The 16,974-nt window shown below is 31.4% G+C and overlaps 1 protein-coding gene across 1 annotated transcript; it reads right to left on the reverse strand.

The window, feature by feature from the left end:
- Nucleotides 1-4,717: 4,717 nt before the first annotated feature.
- LOC109341441 (36.4 kDa proline-rich protein-like) lies at nt 4,718-5,437 on the reverse strand. The gene is made up of 2 exons (XM_019579351.1): nt 5,185-5,437; nt 4,718-5,109 (listed from the first exon to the last, which is right to left on the reverse strand). Exons 1-2 carry the CDS (start codon nt 5,435-5,437, stop codon nt 4,718-4,720), a joined length of 645 nt encoding a protein of 214 aa, XP_019434896.1.
- Between the last annotated feature and the right edge of the window lie 11,537 nt (nt 5,438-16,974).

Genomic DNA, 16,974 nt, shown 5'->3' on the forward strand with positions numbered 1-16,974 from the left:
AAAGAAGATGTTTAATTGCACCTCATTGCACATAAGTGAAGGGCAATAGAGCCACCATAGTCGTGTAAGAATTGGTATGGAAAAATCATGATGCAGTCGTAGAAAGAGGGAAAGTTATCGATGGTAGGAGCAACAGTGGTGATGCACGAAATTCAGCATGAGTCAGATGTTGGTGGTTGAAAGGTGTAGGTGATAAAGGGTGCATGTCAATGGCAAGGGAACACATTTAAAATCATAAAAATGGGTGAGAAGCGTAGCGAGTATGCCAACCTTATTTTCAATGGATCATCTATAACTTGACTTAGGAGGATGCAAAAAGCAACTCAACCTTATTCCAAGTGATTTAGGGTTTTTGCTACATAATTTTGGGGGCAAAACTTATAAAACTATCTTTATGCATCGAACAACGTATTAGCACCCAAAATACCCATATTTAAACATTACTTTCGCTAATCGAATGGACCAGTTAATACCCATAATTAATGTATTAAATATTGAATTAGGGTGTATGACATAATTTTATATAGCTACCAAGTGTCCTTAGATGCAATAGGATAATCAAGACTATATATTTCGTGGTTGAAAATTGGCTAATGAGTTAGTTTAATTTTAATTAAGTGATATTAGAAGATAATAAGTAAATTGTAGATCTCCTTCCCTAATTCGGGAGATGGTAGAGGCAATACTAATGAACAAGGGTGCTTCTCAACCCACATATAAAGAAAAGAGATTACACTTATTGCAATCATTCATCCAATTCTCAATCTAACATTTTTTTGATAATATTAACTTTTGTAAAAGTGTTTAATTCTAAAAAAATGTTTGATAATGAAAATGAGCTTGTTTTATGCTTTTCAATTCATAGGTCTTTTTCTAGGTGAGTATTGGATGAAAAAAATGCAAACACTAAAAATTTGGTCTGAAGGTATTCATAACATTTATAACATTGTGATGAGTTGAAATCATAAGATCGTTATTGTTAGACTTTTATGAAGAAACAAAACTCAACAAATACATATTGATTGAGTAAACAATGTAGTATGGGTTTAGCATGTACTTCTATTCAAATAGCATTTTAGACATGCTAACTATATTACATATCTTCTTAGCATTTTCCACATATCGAAAACATTTACAACTCGATTGATAAGTTTTTCTTAATATTGAAATTGACATTCAAATAATAGATGTAAGACATGTTTCTTTACACAAGAGTGACGAGTTTGTTTGTTTATGTTTCCCCCTTTCCTGTTGTGGTATCCAACTCTAAATGTATTCTTTCAATTTATCACTATATGGAAGCTACAGAACATCGAAGATGGACCGTAACTAATGTGCTATTGTCTTTGTTCATTGTCTCTTTTCTTATAAATATGTATAATGTTTTTTTTTATGATTTTTACGATTCAATTATTCTCGTAGTACAAATGTATACACCATATATAAATTAATATCTGCACTCGTACTAAGATTGTAATATTAATATAGTCATATTACAATCGAGGTCTAAACATTCATGCATTTAATTTTCAATTTCGATTGTCAAAATAAGAAATCTGGAATAGTTTTATATCTCCTTATTTTTAAAACTAAGATCTTTTATGTGAAAATAATTTCAAAAATGCCACAACCGTTTTTGTCCTAGATCATTTATGCAACTAAGGTATTTTCTAGGATAATAATTTTGAAAATGTTATCTCTTTTTTTGTCGTTACTTTGAAATTAATTGACATATGTTCACAAGATTAAATAAATATTTTACAGAATAAAAATTAATTTTGAATATGGATATCATACATGTAAAATCTATATAAACTATTTTTGAAAATGGAAATTATTTTATGTGATTCATCCGAAATTCACAATTTACCAAATGCTTGTCAAGAAGATGCCCAACTTGCATATGGTAGTAAAAACGTTTTCATATAGATATCATGAAACAAGTTTTCATTTAATTAATCTTGAAATGTTTTTAAAATGCAAACATGTAGTGTAGCGTGCTAGACTAATTATGCTCTTGAGTTTTGTTATTGGCAATTTTAATACTCTAAATTTTATGACAGCAACTTTATGTTTTTCATAGTGTATATCCTTATGCATATTAATTTATTTTCAATTAATTACTAATTTCTATACTATTTATAGATATAGGAATCATTTCATTTTTTATTAATTAAATTATTAGTTTAAAATCATCTTGTATGTGTAAAACAAATCATTAAACAAACATTACAGAATTTTTTGAGAGACTTAGTTAACTTTCTTTTTGTATTAGAGACTCGATAATCTTTAGTATGCACATATATAAATAAAAATAAAAAAAAATAAATACACGTAGTCAAAGGACTAAATAAATATGAGATGAGGTAGACCTAACCATCACAGCCGACTTCAACTTCATATAGCCAGATTAAATATTTTGCCATAAGACACATTGCACTTTTGAGGTATACTTGATATTCATAAAAAATTAGCAACAAAATTATAAAAGAAATGTTAACTAATATCCTAAAATTAGGAAGAATTTAAAAGTAAAATTAGTATATAACAAAACAAATGTCTGACCCGTTTTACATAAATCTTTTGAAGGTTTAGTTAAGTTCTTCTTATATGGCCTTTTCAAAATTTTATACACAAGAACTAATTTTGAATTAAAAAAATAACCCTATTTATTAATTGGAGAGACAAAATCATTAACTAAATGAGTGTAAATATAAATTGAATGAATCCTCTTATGAAAACAAAGCATGAATTTAGTGTTGCAAAACTTAAAGTCGCATTTTCATGTATTGGTTTCTATTATTTAATTTCGAAGTTGATATCCTAACTAATATTGACATTTATTAACATGAAATAATATAAATAATAAATGAACAGACAAATATAAATGGACAGATACATTCCTCTAGTATGCTACCTCAGTTTATTTAATAATGGGTAATAAGTTCTATTCCTTAACATGTTCCACATGGCACAGATTAGAAATTTCCTTACAAATATAATAAGTTTTTGTAACCAACATGATAACTGCTACTATTAGTGTAAGAGACACACAACCCTTACGATAGGTAAAGTATATAAAATATTATACAATAATATCAATGTACCACAGTAATAAAAGTTTAATATAGAATAAAATTTAGAATAGATTTTCATAATCGATCCTACGAATTTTGCATGTTTTGGAAATATCCAATGTTGTTATCACTTTAAATAGTATGAAGAATATCAATGTATATATCATTAATAAAACATTCATTTCATCAATCATCTCTTATGTGATTTTGTATATGATTAATGGTAATATTCATATTTCGGAAAGCTCTTCCATTAGCTGCATCTCTCACTATATGTTTAAAACCTAACTCTAAATTTAAGTAAAGAGTATGATTAGAAAAAAAGATTTATCTTCGGCTTCTTAAACATAAAATACCATTCTATTGGCTTTTTACATGTTACATCATGAAGCTATAAATTAAAAATTAGTAATTAGCATAACTCAACATTAAAAGTTTATAAATTAGAAAGTTTCAAAAAACATTGGATATTTATTTATAAAAAAGTGCTAACTTTATCTAAGATATTACTTATAGTTTGTGGGGATACCTTCCCCAAGAGGCCTTACTAGTTCTATTTTACAATCATATGCATTGTCTTTAAACTACTAGTTAGTGTCTTGTGTGTGTATTATCTAAGAATATGAATGGTAATTTCACATTAATCTTGACAATATTGCATTTGAGAGCTACTTAAATGACCCAACATATATTTAAAGTTGTACCCTGTAATTGTGGTTGTTATATCCTGGTTTTAGAGTTTCCAAAAATTATCATCAACACCATTATGGTCATATTTGTTACATTTCCCATAATCTTTCTGTTATGATGGAAAATTCTAAATAATCACAACCCATCGTAACCGTTATTTAAAACAATTATTATTACAATTAAATGACCTTATTTTTCGTTATCATATCCACCAACATCATTTTTATATTTATTGATGAATTAAAACTAACTTCACCCTTGAACTAGTTAAATAATGACAAAAGATACTCTCACTTAACATCACAAAATTAAGAGGGACTTGTTCCAAGTATGAAAGACTATATATTTATTATTATTTTATATATTGCTTTGTCTGCCACACACTCAAAATTACAATGCATGAAAGGAAGTGCATATATGTAAGAGGGGGCAATGCCCTTTATTAAAACTCCACATTATAGAAACAAAACCACACATTTAGTTCCTCTAAACAATAATCAAATACTTTGATGAACTTTCCCAAGGACGCTAAACAATGATGGCATTATCTTCACATTTTCTACTTAGGCCCTGCATTATTAGACACAGGCATTAATATTTATTTCATGACTAATCCGTTGATAAAATATAATATTAGAAAGATTTTACAGGAAATGTAGACTACTTATAGTATTTAATACAAAAAGAATGTCTCATCACATGAATTTTTGTTTCAAATTAGGATTAGAGTTTAATTTTCATATAGTTTGTATAATAATTAGATGACAGTTCCAAATATTTTTACCCTTGAGAAGATAGTGGAGTGATGATCACCGGCATATGAATGAGGGGTGGTATATAGGGTTTCTTGCGACTTGACTTTGATTGAAGGTAAACGTCATTTGCTTCGGATGGTTGTGGTGGAGATTGGGGCTCCTGCTCTTGTCCTAGAGATGATGGTGGAGTGGCAATCACCGGGATAGGAATGAGGGATGGTATATCGGGTTTGTTGGACTTGACTTTGATGGAAGGTAAACGTCATTTTCTTCGGATGGTTGTGGTGGAGAATGGGGCTCCTTCCATTGTCCTAGAGAAGATGGTGGAGAGACGATAACTGGGATAGGAATGAGGGGTGGTTTACAGGGTTTCTTGTGACTTGACTTTGATGGAATGTGAACGTCATTTGCATCGGATGGTTGTGGTAGAGATTGGGGCTCCTGCTCTTGTCCAGGAGATGATGGTGGAGAGACGATCACCGGGCTAGGAATTAGGGGTGGTTTATAGGGTTTCTTGCGACTTGATTTTGATGGAAGGTAAATGTCATTTGCTACAGATGGTTGTGGTGGAGAGTGGGGCTCGTGCTCTTGTATTGGAGATGATGGGGGAGTGACGATCACCGAGATAGGAATGAGGGGTTGTTTTTAGGGTTTCTTGCGACTTGACTTTGACTGAAGGTAAATGTCATTAGCTTCGGATGGCTGTGGTGGAGAGTGTGGCTCAGGATCTTGTCCTGGAGATGATGGTGGAGAGACGATCACTGGGATAGGAATGATGGGTGGTTTACCGGGGTTCTTGCGACTTGACTTTGATGGAAGGTAAATGTCATTTGCTTCAGATGATAAACTAAAGAATATTATGGCCAATGCAAGACAAACAGAACCTAGGACAAGTAGAGACCCCATTTTCCCCATCTTCACTTGAGCTGGTTTTTCATTATGCTCTTAACAATTCAAATGCTTTCTATTTATAGTTTTCTTATTTACCATTTAACATATACCTATCACCTTGGTAAATTTAGTTTTCACATGAGACTCACCCTGCTCGGAACATGCAAGATTTCATAAAAACTTTTCTTTGAGTTGTGCATTAATATTATTTTTGACTTTGGGAATAATATGGGCCCAAAAGTATTGTAGACAATTGTTTTAGATTGGATAGAATGTCAAAACCTAGAAAACAATAATGTTGCTAGATCGTAATAGAATAACAACTTCTATAACCAATATTATATGTTTTCATTGCCACTAATAAAAACAACTAGCTCTTGATAAATTAAGTTAACAAAAGGTTATAAGATTATATGAGGTGTTTGTTTCTCATTGGTGGCAAATATATGACATTGATAGTGGATATACAGGGTATATGTCCATCGGAATGATACGCGATTACTTTTTATTATTCTTCAACCTTAAATAAAAGACACGTGATTTCATTTAATTAGATTTTTTTTATTTGTGTGGAATATATATATTGTTTCTAAAACCTAATGTTGAAAGACTGATTTATCTTAATGGTCAAAATTATTTATTTAATGGTACTACTTTCTGATTTCCTTTCATACATAATTGTGAAATGAATTATTTTCATACGTTTATATACATAAATTCTAATTGTAATCATATGCACATTAGTTTTTGTTCTTATGGTATTCACATGTCTCGATTTTATGTAATCGAGAATGCAGACTTACATAGTTCTTGGTAGAGAATTGTTTGATTGATTGAGTGTATTTTAATTGTTTTAAAATCATAAATGATTTATCAAGAATGTTCGAATGATTAGTTGTGGAAATGAAGTGAGTATCCACAGACTTTCCTTGTTGTTTGATGTGATAATATTTTTCGTATTTTGAAATTAATTAAGAAAAGAATTATGACTATTTGATTTGGTATTTTTCATGTATAGTTAAAAAAATATTTTTAGAATTAATATTGTTAATATTATTTCAAATATTTTAAACTTATTACTTTTCTAAACATTAAGAATTTTTTATTAAACAAAAAGGATGTTATTTATTATTTTCTTTTTACGTAATTTGGGATTTTAGTATTAACTATTAGTTACGATGTATCGTGATCTTTCAAAATATGGTCAGCGAAAAATAACTGAAATCATGATATTTTCTACAACTTTATTATAATTTATTTTAAAAAATGTATCCTTTATTTTAATTGAAGTTTATTACTAATTATCATGCATGATAAATTATAATAGTTTCATTTTATTATTTATTTCATCATTTATTATATATTGTTAAGAACTTTGTTTAATGAAAAAGTATCACAAAAATAAATTAATTGTGCTTTACCTAATTATTTAATAATCCTCATTAATTATTAACATATATTAATTAATTTATATTGTCATTAGTATTATAATTAAAAATTATCATTGTTGTTATATTACAATTATTATTTATACAAATTTTATCATAGATTTATTATTATAGTAATAACTATTAATAATAAACTTGGAAATTAGAAATTAATAAAAGAAGATGTTTAATTGAACCTCATTGCACATAAATGGAGGGCTATAGAGGCACCATAGTCGTGTAAGAAATGGTAAGGAAAAATCATGATGCAGTCGTAGAAAGAGGGCAAGTTGTCGATGGTAGGACAAAGGTGGTGATGCACGAAATTCAGCATGAGTCAGATGTTGGTGGTTGAAAGGTGTAGGTGATAAAGGAGGCATGTGAATTGCAAGGGAACACATTGAAAATCGCAAAAATGGGTGAGAAGCGTAGGGAGTATCGCAACCTTATTTTTAATGGATCATCTATAACATGACTTAGGAGGATGCAGAAATCAACTCAATCTTATTCCAAATGATTTAGGGTTGCTACTACATAATTTGGGGCTCAAAACTTATAAAACCATCTTTATGTCCAACTTGGAAAATACGGTCATAGAACTAGAGATCTAAGTTTGGGAGCTCATTATGCATCGAACAACATTAGCACCCAAAACACCCATATTTAAACAGTGCTTTCGCTAATCGCATGGACCAATTTATTCCCTTAATTTATGTATTAAATAATGAATTAGGGTGTATGACATGATTTTATATAGCTACCGTGTGTCCTTAGATGCAATAGGATAACCAAGACTATATATTTCGTGGTTGAAAATTGGCTAATGAGTTGGTTTAATTTTAATTAAGGGACATTAGAAGATAATAAGTAAATTGTAGATCTCCTTCCCTAATTCGGGAGATGGTAGAGGCAATAATAATAAACAAGGTCGCTTCTCAACCCACATATAAAGAAAAGAGATTACAGTAATTGGAATCTTTCATCCAATTCTCAATCTAATATTTTTTTAATAATATTAACTTTTGTGAAAGTGTTTAATTCTATAAAAATGTCTTATAATAAAAATGAGCTTGACTTTTTTCAATGTGAGTATTGGATGAAGAAAATGCGAACACTAAAATTTGGTCTTTTTAAGTATTCATTACATTTCTAACATTGTGATGAGTTGAACTCCTAAGATCGTTATTGTTAGACTTTTGCAAAGAAACGAAACCGAACAAATAAAGATTGATTGAGTAATCGATGTAGTATGGGTTTAGAAAGTAAGTCTATTCCAATACCATTTTAGACATGCTAACTATATTACATATCTTCTTAGCAGTTTCCACATATCCAAAACATATACAACTCGATTGATAAGTTTTGGTTAATATTGAAATCAGACTTGACATTCCAATAATAGATGCAAGACATGTTTCTGAGTGACGAGTTTGTTTGTTTAAGTTCCCCCCTTTCTTGTTGTGGTATCCAACTCTAAATGTATTCTTTCAATTTATCGCTATGTGGAAGCTACAAAACATTGATGGACCATAACTAGTGTCCTCTTTTATTTGTTCATTGTCTCTTTTCTTATAAATATATATAATGTTTTTTTATGATTCAATTATTCTCGTAGTACATAGGTATACACCATATATAACTTAATAGATGCACTCGTACTAAGATTGTAATATTAATATAGTCATATTACAATCGAGGTCTAAACATTCGTGCACTTAATTTTCAATCTCGATTGTCAAAATAAGAAATTTGGAATAGTTTTATATCTCCTTGTTTTTAAAACTAAGGTCTTTTATGTGAAAATAATTTCAAAAATACCACAAACTTTTTCTTCCTGGCTCATTTATGCAACTAGGGTATTTTCTAGTATAATAAGTTTGAAAACGTTATGTCTTTTTTTGTCATAACTTTTAAATTAATTGACATATGTTCACAAGGTTAAATAAATATTTTACAGAAGAAAAAATATTTTGGAATATGGATATCATACATCTAAAATTTATATAAATTATTTTTGAAAATGGAATGTTTTTATATTGTGAACTTGTAGTGTAGCATGCTACACTAATAATGCTATTGGGTTTTGTTATTGGCAATTGTAATGCTCTATATTTTATGACAGCAACTTTATGTTTTTCATAGTGTATAGGAATTATTTATTTTCTAATAATTACTAATTTCTATACTATTTATAGATATAGTAATTATTTAAATTTTTATTAATTAAGTTATAAGTTTAAAATCATCTTGTATGTGTAAAACAAATCATTAAACAAACATTAAAGAGATTTTTTGAGAGACTTAGTTAACTTTGTTTTTGTATTAGAGACTCAGTAATCTTTGGTATGCACTTATATAAATAAAACAATTTAAAAAAATAAATACATGTAGTCAAAGGACTAAATAAATATGAGATGAGGTGGACCTAATCATCACAGTCGACGTCAACTTCATATAGCCACATTAAATATTTTGCCACAAGACATATGTGTCTCGGAGTAATACTATCGGTCAGGAAAAATATTGCACTTTTGAGGTATACATGATATTCATAAAAAAAATAGGTACAAAATTACAAGAGAAATGTTAACTAATATCCTAAAATTAGGAAGGATTTAAAAGTAAAAATAGTATATAACAAAATAAATGTCTGATCCATTTTATATAAATCTTTTGAAGGTTTTAGTTAAGTTCTTCTTATATGGCTTTTTCAAAATTTTACACACATGAACTAATTTTGAATTACAAAAATAACCCTATTAATTAATTAGAAAGATAAAATCATTAACTAAATGAGTGTAAATATAAATTGAATGAAACCCCTTACGTCGTCTTATGAAAACAAAGCATGAATTTATTGTTGCAAAACTTAAAGTCACATTTTCATGTATTGGTTTATATTATTTAATTTCAAAGTCAATATCTTAACTATGACATTTATTAACGTGACATAATATAAATAATAAATAAACAAACAAATATAAATGGACAGATACATTCCTCTAGTATGCTATCTCAATTTATTAAATAATAGGTAATAAGTTCTATTCCTTAACATGTGCCAGATGGCACAAATTAGAATTTCCTTACATATATAATAAGTTTTAATAACGAACATGATAACTACTGTTAGTAAAAGAGGCACACAACCCTTACTATAGGTAAAGACTATAAAATATTATACAATAATAACAATGTACCATAGTAATGAAAGTTTAATATAGAATAAAATATAGAATAGATATTTATAATTGATCCTACCAATTTTACATGTTATGGAAATATCTAATGTTGTTATCACTTTAAATAATATGAAGAATATCAATGTATATATCATTAATCAATCATTCATATGATCATTCATCTCTTATGTGATTTTGTATATGATTAATGGTAATATTCATATGTCGGAAAGCTCTTTCATTAGCTACATCTCTCACTATATGTTTAAAACCTAACTCTAAATTTATGTAAAGAGTAAGATTAGAAAAAAAGATTTATCTACGGCTTCTCAAACATAAAATACCATTCTATTGGCTTTTTGCATGTTACATCGTGAAGCTATAAATTAAATATTAGTAATTAGCATAACTCAACATAAAAAGTTAATAAATTAGAAAGTTTCAAAAAAAATTGTACCTTGACCTTGGATATTTATCTATAAACTAGTGCCAACTTTATCTATGATATTACTTATAGTTTGTGGGGATACCTTCCCCAAGAGGCCTTAGAAGTTCTGTTTTACAATCATATGTATTATCTTTAAACTAGTAGTTAGTGTCTTGTGTGTGTATTATCTCATAATAGGAATTGTAATTTCACATTAATCTTGACAATATTGCATTTGAGAGATATTTAAATGACCCAACAAATGTTTAAAGTTGTACCCTGTAATTGTGGTTGTTATATCCTGGTTTTAGAGTTTGCAAAAATTATCATCAACACCATTATAGTCATATTTGTTACATTTCCCATAATCTTTTTGCTATGATGGAAAATTCTACATAATCGCAACCCATCGTAACCATTATTTTAAAAAATTATTATTACAATTAAATGACCTTTTTTTCGATATCATATCCACCAACATGATTTTTATATTAATTGATGAATTAAAACTATGTTCACCCTTCAACTAGTTACATAATGACAAAAGAGACTCTTACTCAGCATCACAAAATAAAGAGGGACTTGTTCAAAGTATGGAAGACTACATATTTATTATTATTTTATATATTACTTTGTCCGCCACACACTCAAAATTACAATGCATGAAGGCAAGTGCAGAAGGGGAAATGCCCTTTATTAAAACTCCACAATACAGAAAAAAAAACAACACATTTAGTTCCTCTAAACAATAATCAAATACTTTGATGAACTTTCCCAAGGACGCTAATCGATGATGACATTAGCTTCACACTTTTATCTTAGACCCTACATTATTAGACACATGCATTAATATTTATTTCATGACTAATCCGTTGATAAAATATAATATTACAAAGATTTTTCATGAAATGTAGACTACTTAAAGTATTTAATACAAAAAGGATTTCTCATCACATGAATTTTTGTTTCAAATTAGGATTAGATTTTAATTTTCATATAGTTAGTATAATTATTAGATGAAAATACAAAATATTTTTACCCTTGAGATGATGGTGGAGTGACGATCACCGGGATAGGAATGAGGGGTGGTATATAGGGTTTCTTGCGACTTGACTTTGATGGAAGGTAAATGTCATTTGCTTCGGGTGGTTGTGGTGGAGAGTGGGGCTCGTGCTGTTGTACTAGAGATGATGGTGGAGTGACGATCACCGGGATTGGAATGAGGGGTGGTTTATAGGGTTTCTTGCAACTTGACTTTGATTGAAGGTAAATGTTATTAGCTTCAGATGGTTGTGGTGAAGAGTGGGCGCTCGGGATCTTGTCCTGGAGATGATGGTGGAGAGACGATCACTGGGATAAGAATGAGGGGTGGTTTATAGGGGTTCTTGTGACTTGACTTTGATGGAAGGTAAACTTCATTTTCTTCAGATGGTAAACTAAAGAATATTATGGCCAATGCAAGACAAACAGAACGTGGGACAAGTAGAGACCCCATTTTCCCCAACTTCACTTGAGAGTGGGTTTTCATTATACTCTTAAAAACTCAAATGCTTTCTATTTTATAGTTTTCTTATTTACCGTTTAACATATACCAATCACCTTGGTAAATTTAGTTTTCACATGAGACTCACCCTGCTCGAAACATGCATGGTTTCTTAAAAACTTTTCTGTGAGTTGTGCATTAATATTATGTTTGATTTTGGGAATAATATGGGCCCAAAAGTATTTTAGACAGTTATTTTGGATTGGATAGAATGTGATAACCTAGCAAACAATAATGTTGCTAGATCGAAATAGAAAACAAAACTTCTGTAACCAATATTATATTAGATTTTGTTTTGTTTGTGTGGAATATATATATTGTTTCCAAAACCTAATGTTGAAAGAAAAATTTATCTTAATGGTAAAAATTATTTATTTAATGGTACTACTTTATGATTTCCTTTCATACATTATTGTGAAATGAAATATTTTCCTAAGTTTATATACCTAAGTTCTAATTGTAATCATATGCACATTAGTTTTTGTTCATAAGGTATTCACATGTCTCGATTTTATGCAATCGAGAATGCAGACTTACATAAATCTTGGTAGAAAATTGTTTGATTGATAGAGTGTATTTTAATTGTGTTAAAAACATAAATGATATATGAAGAATGTTGAAAGGATGAGTTGTGGAAAAGAAGTGAATACCCACGGCCTTTCCTTCTTCCTTGGTGTTATAATATTTTTCGTATTTTAAAATTAATTCAGAAAAGAATTATGATTATTTGATTTGGTATTCGTTATTGTTGAAAGGTTTTTCTTGGGGGAAGAGTTGGCTTTCCCCTCTCAAAAAATCGTCCTGGTAGTAGTGCCAATTTTTTGAAAGCGGAAATTCCCTCAATTCGGTGTGTTTTCTTTTTATTTGATTAAGTAAGTGAACTCGGTTTTATTCTTTGCTCGCCTTCTCGACTTTGTTGAAATAAATTCCAACGCCAGTATAATGATTTTGAAAGTGCAAAGTGTCAAGGATAGTACTAGCATGTCTTTGCCTATGTTTTGATGAAGACAAGGTTCTATCAAAGCTTGAAGATGGCTCAACAATCAACATGCCTTATGTTCATTTGGTCATATCTAGACTAGGACGTAATTTGAGTTTATAATCTAAATAGTCTGGGATGTGTGCCGTAGTAAGTGACTATAGGTTTGGCGAGTATCGGTTTGGTGAGCATAACCAGTCTAACCTAAAGATTATTTACATTCGATCCGACCATGGCGGAGAATTCGAAAATCATAAATTTAATAAGTTCTGTAATAAACATGGTATTGTGCATTAGTTCTCAGCTCCTGGTACCCCTCAACAAAATGGAGTTGTTGAGAGGAAAAATAGAGTTCTAGAGGAACTCGTGAGGACTATGCTAAATGAGAGCAAGGTTCCAAAGTATTTCTGGGCTGATGTAGTTCACACAACATGTTATGTAATAAATAGTATACTACTTAGACCTACTTCTTTAAAAACACCTTATGAAATTTTTAAAGATCGAAAACCAAATATTGCTCATCTTCATGCTTTCGGGTGCAAATCTTTTATTTTGAACAATGGTAAAAGAATTTTAGGAAAGTTTGATTCGAAAGTTGATGAGGGCATATTCTTAGGGTATTCATTACATAACAAGGCATTCTGTGTGTTTAATAAATATATCATGCAAGTAGAATAGTCTATTCATGTCCATTTTGACGAATTTTCTCCAAAAGAGAAGAGAAAGGTCTTTTCTGATGATATTTCAAGTACACTTGAAGAAGTTCCATACTAGGACATGGATGGAATCCAACAAGAAGCAGAGCAAACAGTAGCAGAGCAACATCAGGAAATGCCTATCGCGTGGAAAACTAAAAAGGATCATCCACTTGATAAGGTGTTAGGTGATATATCTACCGGGGTGGTAACCCATAGCTCTTTACGAAACTATTATAATTTTGTTGCATTTGTATCTCAATTAGAGCCAAAGACCATAGATGAAGCCATCGAGGATGTACACTAGGGTATAGCTATGCAAGAAGAGCTAAACTAGTTCAAGCGAAACAATGTGTGGGACTTGGTCCCCAAACTAAAAGATCATCTCGTTATTGGCACCAGATGGATCTTCCATAATAAGCGAGATGAATCTGGCTTAATAATTAGAAATAAGGCTCGCCTAGTGGCCAAAAGCTACAACCAGGAGGAGGGCATCGATTATGATGAGACCTACGCTCCTGTAGCCAGACTTGAGGCCATTAGGATGCTCTTGTCATTTGCATCAATCATGAACTTTAACTTTTTCAAATGGATGTTAAAAGTGCTTTTTTTAAATGGATATATTCAAGAGGAGGTGTACGTAGACCAACCACTAGGGTTTGAAAACTTCAAATACCCGAACCATGTATATAAACTCAAGAAGGCCCTCTATGGCCTAAAGCAGGCTCTTAGAGCCTGGTACGATAGATTGACTTCGTTCCTACTAGAAAAAGTGTTCGAAAGAGGTTTGGTCGACACCACTCTCGTACAACTATATGTTGATGATATCATTTTCGGATCTACTAATGACATCCTTTGTAAAGAGTTTTCTGAGTTGATGCGGGGGGAGTTTGAAATGTCGATGATGGGTGAGCTGACCTTCTTTCTTGGACTTCAAATCAAACAAATGGAAAGTGGCATCTTCATTCATCAATCGAAGTATTGCAAAGAATTACTGAAGAATTTCGATATGGAGCAGTGTAAGGACGCATCTACNTCTGGACAAAGATGAAAAGGGAAAAGCGATTGAGGTAACCAAATATCGTGGGATAATCAGCTCCTTATTGTATTTAACTGCTAGCCGCCCCGATATTATGTTTAACATTTGTATGTGTGCTAGGTTTCAAGCTTTGCCAAAAGAATCGCATTATATTGCTGTAAAACGTATCATGAGATATCTAAAAGGAACTATTAATATGGAATTATGGTATCCTAGGGATGCTTCCCTATCCTTGGTAGGTTACTCTGATTCTGACTTCGCTGGGTGTAAGTTGGATCGTAAAGGCACTAGTGGGACTTGTCACCTATTAGGCAGGTCCCTAGTTGCATGGCACAGCAAAAAGCAAGTGTGCCTTGCTTTGTCCACCGCTAAAGCGGAATACATTGCCGTTGGCATGTGTTGCGCTCAAATCCTTTGGATGAAGCAGCAACTTAAGGACTTTGGACTCATATTAGAAAAGATCCCTATTAAGTGTGATAACACGAGTGCCAGTAACCTCTCCAAGAATCCCGTCTTGCATTCTAGAACTAAGCATATTGAAATAAGGAATCATTTCTTGCGTGATCATGTTCAAAAAGGTGATTGTATATTGGAATTTGTTGAAACATCTAAAAAATTAGCATATATTTTCATCAAGCCCCTCTCACGAGATACTTTCTATGTTCTTCAAAGAGAACTAGGAATCCTTGATGAAAAATATCTTGATTAATAATTTTGTGATTGCCTTGCATGATCCCTTTGAATGCTGTGTAAATATTGATTGAATGCTTATGATTCCTTGTATAGTCCACGATTATGTGCTTAAAAGCTTTAAATACATGATAGCTTAAAATTGATTAGCCAATTAAGTTTGAAATCCATGCATGCTTTTAAAACATCTAAAACACTTTAGCTGATGCATTTAATCGATTAAGTAAACCAATTAATCAATTACCTGGGCCAAAATTTTTAAAACTGGCATTTCTAACTTGAGTTAATCGATTAAGAGATGCTGTTAATCGATTAACGACATCAATATATCAAAAATAGAAGCGTTTCTGGACATTTTTCAAAACCCCATTCATCCCCTTTTCTCTCCAATCTCAGAGGAACAAGTCCAACATCATCCTAAGCTTCATCCTAGTCCTAAACAGAATCACCCCACTATATTTCCACTCCATAAATTGTCTTCCAAATCTCCTACTTCGAAGAAATTCGTTTTTCCCTAAATTGAAAACCTTACCCTAGGTTTCCCCCAACCTTCCTCTAAACCTTCATCACGATTCAGTGTTTGATTGCTATGGACAGAGGACGTGGAAAGAGAACCAAGACAACCGCGCAACGTCCACCGCGTGCTCCAAAAATCGTGCCACCTCCACAACCAATGCAGAACCGCGGGGACCCATACTACTCATTAATTCTACAAGAAACTCGGTTGCAGAAATTTCAGGTAAGAAAACCTATGTATATTCAGATTGCGAATGTGACTTGGCTAGCAGAACAGAACTTCGAGCTTCCGCATGGCTTGCAAGCTCAAGGGGTTGTCCCCTTCTTCGAATTGAAAGATAATATTTACCCTGCTCTAGTTAGGGAGTATTACGCGAACTTTAGATATAAAGATAGGAAATATTGGTCGATGATAGCTGGAAAGTTGTTCGAAATTAATGAAGAAATTTTTATGAATGTGGGTGGTTTAGCTTGTTCTGGTGCTAGTATAAGTGATTGTGACTGGGCAAACAACAACTCATTCGATGCTGTTGAAATGTATAAGTCGTGTTTGCATAGACCTCAACTCTATATCCAAGGCGAATTGACCAAAGCTGGGTCAATGTCCGTAGAAAATAGACTCCTACACTACTTGATTGCCTACATATTGATTCAGTGAAACACAAATCATGCACAACCTACCATGAATGATTTGAGGTTTATGTTTGTTGTGAAGGAGAACATCATGATAAATTGGCCTGACGAGATTCTGAAGGTCATGTATAGCGTCTCCACCTCTCAATCAAGGCTACTTCCTTATAGTATCTTCATATCCCGAGTTATTGACTATCTTCATATTGATGTTTCAGATACTATAGTGATGGATTTCTCAGACAAGGATCACTTGATTGGTGAGAGTTTAATTCACAAGATGGGCATCTACAAGTATGGCAACACTTGGCAATATCAAGAGGACTTCAATAATGCTAACCTTGATCCTTCCAGTGAAGATGATCAAGACATTAACGAAGAGCCATTTGCTGCAACCCATGGGGAGCATTCAGGACATGCATCACAGGAACCT

This window comes from Lupinus angustifolius, unplaced genomic scaffold (genome assembly GCF_001865875.1).
Source record: "Lupinus angustifolius cultivar Tanjil unplaced genomic scaffold, LupAngTanjil_v1.0 Scaffold_463, whole genome shotgun sequence".
NCBI classification, from domain to species: Eukaryota; Viridiplantae; Streptophyta; class Magnoliopsida; order Fabales; family Fabaceae; genus Lupinus; species Lupinus angustifolius.

Excerpts from the sequence above, each read along its gene's own strand:
- LOC109341441 (XM_019579351.1), bottom strand. The coding sequence starts at position 5,437 with ATGGGGAAAATGGGGTCTCTACTTGTCCTAGGTTCTGTTTGTCTTGCA. Across the intron at positions 5,110-5,184 it reads TTACCTTCAGTCAAAGTCAA|AGCACGAGCCCCACTCTCCA; the intron begins GTCGCAAGAAAC and ends CTCCAATACAAG.